We start from the raw sequence: 8993 nt of genomic DNA, 5'->3' as shown, positions 1-8993 counted from the left end.
ATTGACATGGTGGCTGCGATGATGGGCTCAAGTATAGCAGGGATTGTGGGGCTGGTGCGGGATCGGGCAGTGTTTCGTTCTGCTGTGCATGGGGTCGCTGTGAGTCGGAAACAACTTGACGGCACTTAACAACAACAACAACAACAACATATGTTGGAGTGATTCGCCCAAGATTTTTGTTTTCTTTGTTATGTTTAGATGTTTCTGAGTAACAGGGTACTGTGCTCCTCTGTTTGCTAGCAGGCAGTACTTATGCACTCACCACCTAGTGGGTGTGGGTGTGGGTTTCTGATGGGTGTGTATTCTGGTTACCTAGTGCTGCTCTTACAAGAATATACCACAAATGGGATGGCTTAAACAAACAGGAGTTTATTCTTAACAATTTGAAGGCTTTAAGTCCAAGTTCAAAGTGCCAGGCTCTAGGGGTTGAGTGAAAGCCCCTCAACCCTGGTTGCAGCTCTGCCTCCTGCTTCCAGCTCACTGAAGCTAGAGGCTTTTCTTCACTCAGCTGCTGACTGCTGAGGCTGACAAACCCAAGGTTTACAAGTAAAAAGGCATAGTCCCGATGTTACCAAATCATTAATTTAAGTCCATTGAAAGTCCCAAGGTCGGCAGAGCATGGCAGGCTGCTGAACAATGACATAGTTACATGCAGGGCTCAAGGTGCCATAAGCTAGAGACTATCCCCAAGGCTTCTCCTTATATACAGAAAGCAGACCACATCCCAAAGGCAGCTACTCAGCTGCTTGTGGTAGATCCCACTGTGGAGTTGATTGCCAGTCTCATCATAGGGAATAAGTACCACCAGCTGCCTAGCCACTCAACAGGCCTAGCCAAGTTGACATACACATTTAACTACCGCAGTGTGGTAGAGAATGAGAATGGGTGCACAGATCTCTGTTAGCTGTTTGTGAAGAGCATTTAAAGGTGAGTCAGGCTCATATTGGCTGTCATGTATTGTTGGCCAGTTGGGTCAGAAGCAATTGGTGGTCCTCAGTCAGTATGTTGGGCTGCAGGAGGTGCGTATATGTTTGCCTCTTATGGGCATGGTTGCTCTCTCCCACTCAGACACAAACAACAATCAAAGAAACCACCAAAAAAGTAAAAGCAAGAGAACAAAAAATATACACCACATAAACATACAGAAACAATCACCAAAAAGAGAAAGAAAAACAAAAAGAGCAAAAGCATAAATCAGACAAAATAAAGAAATACTTTTAAAAGACAAAAGAAATATAAATAGAACAAGAGAAAATAAAAGCTCACAGTATTTAGGGAGGGGGGAATAAGAGGAAAAAAGCCAGAGTAAGAGAATAATAAAGAATAAAATGAGAAAAATGCAAAAAGAAAAACAAGTGATAGGAAGAACCATAAGAAAGAAAAGAATAGGAACCAGGAAAAGGAAAGAGAGTAAAACCAAAAACTAGAATGTGCATAGGGGAAAAGAAAAGAATAAAAATAAAAAGAAAAGGAAAAAAAAGTTTAAAACCAAACAAACTACACCCACAAAAACAATTTGTGGGGGCAGGGCAGGGCACTCAGGCTCCATCAGAGCACAGAACCTGGGATGGTATTCCTGCTGGTCCACAAGGTGGGTAGGGGTGAGGAGTGGCTACACCTCCATTCTCCAAGATGGTGTGGGGTATAAGAGTAACAAGTGAAATACTGCACCTTTCTAGTCTTCAGCATCTGGTATGTCCTGCTGTCCTCGGCAAGTGGAGTCTATTCTTAGGTCCCTGGAATCTGAACACGTATGCTGTCGCTTTAAATATTCAGAAATGGCCAAACTGCTTGTAAACATTAGAAATGGCTGCCTCCTCCAGACAGCCAAAAGTCCACAGCTCAGTTTATCTCTTTTGCTGTTTCCATTTTTAGCCATCAGCCACCATTGCAGTCTTCTATGCAGCCCTTAGAGAGCAAGGCCCAGTTTTAGGTTAATTCTCAGGTCCTATCAACACTTGGAAATATCTAAACTGTGCATACCCTGAGGATCACTGACAGTCTATGGCTCCATTTGTCTCCTTGTACACTGTTTTCATGCAGATTCTTCTACTTGTTGGAGTTTAATCCACTTTTGTGTCCTTCCTTTCAAAGCTCAAACCAGACCCACTGCCATTGAGTCAGTTCTGACTCATAGCGACCCCCATTGGATTTCCAAGGCAGTAAATCTTTACGGAAGTAGATTGCCCAGTCTTACTATTACAGAGTGGCTGATGGGTTTGAACCACCAAGCTTCTGGTTAGCAGTCAGATACCTTAGGCACTGTACTTGAATTATCTTCTGTATCTGTGTCATTTGGGTTCTCATTTCTGTGTTGAAGAGGGTCTGTGTAACTTGTCTGTCTATTCCGCCCCCTTACGGGAAGTCCCCAAAATGTTCCACATTCTTACCAGCATTTAGTGAACTCAGACTTTATTCCCTAGCCATACTGGTGGATGTATAGTGGTATCTCACTATGGTTTTAATCTGTGTTTCCCTGTTGGTTTATGATGTTAGGAACTTTTTACTTTGAGTTAGCAGCATTTATGCTTTCTCTGTGAAGAATATGTTCAAATCTTCTGCCCATTTTTAATTGAGTTGTCTTTTTATTATTGAATTGTAGGAATTCCTTATATGTCCTGGATGCCAGTCTTTTGTCAGATACATGTTTTAAAAATATTTTCCCCCAGTGTGTGGCTTGCCTAGTAATTTTCTTAGTGGATCTCTTTTGTGAAGCAACTTTTATTTTTGATGAAGTGTAATTTGTTTGATTTTTTTCTTTCAAATGATTGTTGTTGTTGTTGTTGTTATGTGCCGTCGAGTCGGCCCCGACTCATATGATTATAATTTTTAAATTACCTTGGATGTTGTGGAAACGAAGAAGGAGAGTAAATGAAGCAGAGCTACTTGCATGGATCAAAGTATAAACTGGAACATAACAGCTTTTTGACATATTCTCTAAGCCACTGAACTAACCAAGCACACGATGACTTAAACTTTAAAGAGATTGGGAATCAAAAGCATTTTTCTTAGCCTAGAAGAAAAACCGTTGCTTGTCAGTTAGGGGGTAAAATGGTGACTTGGAAGTAGTCATTTGTTAAAATAATGAAGGAAAAAAAAATATTAAACTAATATATAATACTATGTCTCTGTGATGTAGAGTGGAATATTATATATGAATACCCAAACAAACTTAACTGCCATGGAGTCAATTCTGATATATGATACCTATAGATAGGACAGAGTAGAACTACCCCATAGTGTTTCCAAGGCTGTACATCTTTAGGGAAGCAGACTGCCACAGCTTTTCCAGTGGAGTGGCAGGTGGGTTTGGGTTTGAACCACCCATCTTTTGGTTAGCAACTGAACACTAATTACTGTGCCACCAGGGCTCCTATGTTTGCATCCCACTGCCATTGAGTCTATTCCAATTCATAATGAGTCCAGAGGACATGATAGAACTGCTGCCCCTTAAGATTTTGGAGGCAGTAAATGTTTACACAAGCACACTGTCTCATCTTTCTCCCACTGAGCAGCTGGTGGGTTTGAACCACCTACTTTTTGGTTAAGAGCCAAAATCCTTTAACCATGTACCACTGCAGCTCCTTGTATTTGTATAAGTTCATTAAATCTCTGTCTATTCACAAGATTCTAAGTGATCATTTTTGTGGTACTATAAAACAGAATAGATCTTCTCTGAAATAATATTTTTATCTTTATGAAATAAAATTGAAGAATATGGGTACATGTGTAGCACTTGACTTTATAATCAAATACACTAAATCTTACTGGCTTTCAATTTTATGTGAAAAATGTATCAAAATTTGCATCTTAAAAAGCATCTTCTTTCAATTTAAGAACTTAAAAATAGCTTTTGTAGTGTATGGAGAACAAATTTTAATACAAATTAGTGACTCTTTGAGTGTTATATAAAGGTACTACCATGGCATTAGAAAAGTAAAAGAAGTATAATTGAATACTTTGGTTTCACTGAAATGTGTTTCTTTCCATTTCGTCAGGATCTTAAATGTGTTTCGCCATTGGGTTGAACACCATTTTTATGACTTTGAAAGAGATTTGGAGTTGCTTGAAAGACTAGAATCCTTCATTTCAAGTGTAAAAGGTATATTATTTAAAGGTTTAATTGTGTCTTATGTTTCACATGAGTTTTCAAATTCCATTACTTTTAATTAAGAAGCAAACTGTTTTTCTCTTTTAAAAAGCTGGAATAACATTTGGAATGATTTTTACAAATTCTAAGGAGCTCACATATGTTGATAGCCACCTGAAGTCTTATATCCTGCCTTGTAAAGTCTTTTAGGAAAACTTTTTTAAAAAAATGTCAAGAGTGCTCTTTACTAAATTTAAGCCTTTAATTTCACCTCATCTAATGTTTGCCATTCCTTTAACTAAATAAAAATGTTAAATTTTATCTGTTTTTGTACTTTCTTAATCTTTATAGTTTTGTATGGTTAACAGGTTGTTTGTAATACTTACTTCCCCTGGAAAATTTTTTGGTGTATTTTTGGTACCTGAAAGATAAGCTTTAGAAATTTTTATGGTTTCATACTTGAAGTTTCAGAACATAGCCCAGGAAATGAAACTCTAGCCCATGAACATAAACAAATGTATATGTCGTCAAATACATAGTATTAAATCAAAATCATTTATTTTACCCAACAGTATCAGGCATTGAGAATAATTATTTGATCCCCTACTTGATATTTAAGAATAATTTTGTTTTATTAAGACTAATTTTATTTCAACTTCAAATGTTTAAGATGTATTTTTATTATGTGTACCTTAACATTGTTGTAATAAATTAATTTTTAAGTTATATTCTTGATAAGAGCAATAGATAATAATTAAGACACCTTTAGAAATAAACACATATATTAGAATAAAGCAAGAAAATAGTTAATATTAATGTCTACAGGACTAATATTTTAGGCATAAGAAGAGATACAAATATAAACTCAAAGAAGTTAAGTAAGTATCTTATAACCCTAAATCTGAATTGGAAATATTAGTGGAAATTATACGTTTTCTGAAAAGTTGAACATCGTAATGACACTTGGCTAAGTACTGTGACCCTGCCTGCTTCAATAATTATCAAGTCAGGGTCACTGGGTTAGATAAAACAAAAGTGGCCATGAGTTGTTAATTACTGCAGCTGGGTGGTAGTACTTGGCCAAATGTCATTATAATGTTCTGTCTACTTTTACATATGTATGTTATTTTCCATGATAACAAATTAAGAATTATATGAGATTTATAGTTATTTCTATTAAGTAAAAGGTTTTCTGTATATGTATTCTTTTTCCAGGAAAAGCTATGAAGAAATGGGTAGAATCAATTGCTAAGATTATCAAGAGAAAGAAACAAGCTCAGGCAAATGGAATAAGCCATAATATTACCTTTGAAAGTCCACCTCCACCAATTGAATGGCATATCAACAGACCAGGACAGTTTGAATCATTTGATCTTATGACACTTCATCCAATAGAAATTGCACGTCAGCTAACACTTTTGGAATCTGATCTTTACAGGTAGACAAAATTAATTTGCTATTCTGTTTTTAAGAACTTTGAATTTACCTCTACCTATTTTCAAAACATTTTGCAAATTATTCCTGAGTACTTTAAAAAACATCAGTTACTGTTCTCGGGTGGATGGAAAGCTCAAAGCTGAGTTTTTAGCTAGTTTTTCTATATGTAAAAGTTTTATAACATATCACTCTTTAGGCCTACATCAAGGATTAGCAACCCTTCAGTAGAAGAGTGGCAGGGGAAGACTAACACAATAAACTAGAACCACTTCCAAGTCACTCACCTTACTAGTATTCCTTATATTTTCTCAGATTAGTTTGGGTGATCTAGCCAGTTAGTATGGATGTTAGACCCTTGGCAGCTAAATGAATGGAATATTGAGTGAGACATGCTTTCTTTGATTTACATCCCAGGTTCCTGTGAAGTACTACTATAGACCTTACGGGCAACAAACCACAGTCATTTCATCCAACACTTTTTTTTTACCTCAGGATTCTCTTTGAAAATACTGGTAACCATGAGAGGTTTTCCTGATTGTTGTTGTTAGGTGCTGTTGAGTTGGCTCTGACCCACAGCAACACAGTGTACAAGAGAATGAAACACTGCCCAGGCCTGCACCATCCTCACAATCCTTGCTATACTTGAGTCCATCCTTGCAGCCACTGTGTCAGTCCAGCTTGTTGGGCATCTTCCCCTTTTGTGCTGACACTCTGTTTTACCAAGCATGATATCTTTCTCCAGGGACTGTTCCCCTCTGACAGTAGGACCAAAGTAGGTGAGACAAAGTCTCACCATGCTTGCTTCTAAGGAGCATTCTGGCTGTACTTTCTCCAGTACAGATTTATTTGTTCTTCTGGCAGTCCAAGGTATTTTCAGTAATCTTCACCAACACCACAATTCTTTATTCATTGTCCAGCTTTCACATACATATGATGCAATTGAAAATACCATGGCTTGGGTTAGATGCACCTTAGTCTTCAAAGTGACATATCTGCTCCTTAACCTTTAAAGAGATCTATTGCAGTAGATTTGCCTAGTACAATTAAACATCTGATTTCTTGATTGCTCCTTCCATGAGTGTTGATTGTGGATCCAAGGAAGATGAAATCCCTGACAATGGCAGTCTTTACTCCATTTATCATGATGCTGCTTATTGGTCCAGTTGTGAGGATTTTTGTTTCTTTATATTGAGATGTTATCCATACTGAAGACTGTTCTCTTTGAGCTTCATCAGTAGGTGCTCCATCTTCACTTACAACAAACAAGGTTGTATTATCTGCATATTACAGGTTGTTAATGAGTCTTCCTCCAATCCTGATTTCAAGTTCTTTTCTAGTCCTAATGAGTAACCAGTTGTTTTTTTTACAGGAATTATACAGGGAAAACCACCACTCGTCTGTCCACTTGTCGTACTGTGGCAGCTTACATGTTGCTGTGATACTGGAAGCTATGCCACTGGTATTCCAAATACCAGCAGGGTCACCCAGGTGGACAGATTGCAGCAGAGAATTCAGAGTAAGACAGACTAGGAAGAAGGATGTAGCCAGGTCCACTTCTGGAAATACTGGCCATTGAAAATGTTATAAATAGTAGGGAAACATTGTCTGATATAGTGCCATAAGATGGGCCCCTCAGATTGGAAGGTACTCAGAATATGACTGGGGAAGAGCTGCCTACTCAAAGTTGTGTTGACCTTAATGATGTGTTGACCTTAATGATGTGGATGGAATAAAGTTTTCAGGACTTTAATTTCCTGATATAGCACAATGCACAATGAAAAGAAGCAGCTGCAAAAATCCATTATTAATCAGAGAATGGAATGTATGAAGTATGAATCTAGGAAACTAGAAGTTGTCAAAGATGAAAATTGAATGCATAAAGATTGATATCCTAGGCATTAATTAGCTGAAATGGAATGGAATTGGCAGTTTTTATTTGCATAATCATGGTCTGCTATGCTGGAAAGACAAAGAGAAATGATGTCACATTCATAGTGTAAAAAAAAAAAAAAAAAGGATCTATCCTGAAGTACAGTGCTTTCACTGACAGTATAATATCCATACACATACAACAAAAACCAGTTAATATGACGGTTCAAATTTACCTGCTAAACACTAAAGCCAAAGATGAAGAAATTGAAGATTTTTATCAGCTTCTGTAGTCTGCAATCAGGATACATTGATAATTACTAGTGATTGGAATGCAAAAATTGGAAACAAAAAAGGATCAATAGTTTTAAATATGGCTTTGGTGATAGAAACAATGCTGGAGAATGCATGATACAGTTTTGCAAGACCAACGTCTTACTGATTGTAAATACCTTTTTCAACAACATAAACAGTGATTATAATGTGGACCTCACCAGATGGAAGAGTTGATGACTTTGGATTATGATGTTGGTGAAAAATATTGAATATACTATGGACTGTGAGAAGAACAAACAAATCTGTCTTGGTTAAGTACAGCTGAATTCTCCTTAAAAGTGAAGAGGGCAAGACCGTCTCTCGTACTTTGGTCATGTTATCAGGAGGGACCTTGTTGTTGTTATGTGCCATCGAGTCGTACCCAACTCATAGCGACCCCTCCTTGGGTTTCTGAGGCAGTATCACTGCGGAAGTAGATTGCCCCATCTTCCTTCCGAGGAGTGGCTGGTGGGTTTGAACCGCCAGCCTTCTGGTTAGCAGTCAAGTGCCTTAGGCACTATGCTACCAGAGCTCTCAGGAGGGACCAGTCCCTGGAAAAGGACCTCTTGCTTGGTAAAGTGGAGGGTCATTGAAAAAGAAGAAGATTCTCGACAAGATGGATTGATACAGTGGCTGCAACAGTAGACTTTAACATAGTAACAGTTGCAAGGATGGCACAGGACCATGCAGTGTGTCTTTCTGTTGTATATATGGTTGTTATGAGTCGGAACCAACTCAATGGTACCTAACAGCAACAACAACATACAGGAAAAACAGTACAGCCATTAGCTTAGTGCTGTGGAGGTTGTAGGAACACATAAAAGATAACTTTGCCTTCTTTAGAATTGAGCCTCTGGTTTCCCCTAGCTGTGCCATTTAGGATCAGACCTTTGGCACATACATCAGAGGCTGTCAACATCTGATACATAGCGTCGTTATATTTTGAATAATTTGAATTTCAGGTGGTTTTTGTTTATCTTGTGGGATTTGTGATAGGCAAGGATGAAGGACTTGTTACTTGAAATAAAGCAAATAGTACCAAATCAGGTTTTTTCTTATTGAGTGACTGTTACATGGATGGTCATCAGGAGGAAAAAAAAAAAATATTTAGTGCTATGTAGGCCTACTTTTTTTTATATCGAAAAAGCCTTGAATCCGGACAGAAGAGCAGTCAGCCCCAGCGTTACAGGTGAGGAGAGACAACGCAGGGATGCCCAGAGTAGCAGGCCGGAAGAGCAGGAGAAGGGGGATAAAACCCAGGAAGCCAAAGAGAAGAGCAATC

At 38.0% G+C, this 8993-nt stretch overlaps 1 protein-coding gene across 1 annotated transcript in view; it reads left to right on the top strand.

The window, feature by feature from the left end:
• SOS2 (SOS Ras/Rho guanine nucleotide exchange factor 2) overlaps positions 1-8993 on the top strand; it is a 158288-nt gene that overhangs the window by 116094 nt on the left and 33201 nt on the right. Inside the window, exons 13-14 of the mRNA XM_007943684.2 lie at positions 3999-4102; positions 5306-5528. Coding sequence (XP_007941875.1) covers positions 3999-4102; positions 5306-5528 — 327 coding nt within the window. The remainder of the gene's footprint in view (positions 1-3998; positions 4103-5305; positions 5529-8993) is intronic.

Source organism: Orycteropus afer, unplaced genomic scaffold (assembly GCF_000298275.1).
Source record: "Orycteropus afer afer isolate SDZICR_OR568_19922 unplaced genomic scaffold, OryAfe1.0 scaffold00111, whole genome shotgun sequence".
NCBI classification, from domain to species: Eukaryota; Metazoa; Chordata; class Mammalia; order Tubulidentata; family Orycteropodidae; genus Orycteropus; species Orycteropus afer.
The sequence above is the reverse complement of the archived record's forward strand: the minus strand, read 5'-3'. Positions and strand labels throughout refer to the sequence as shown.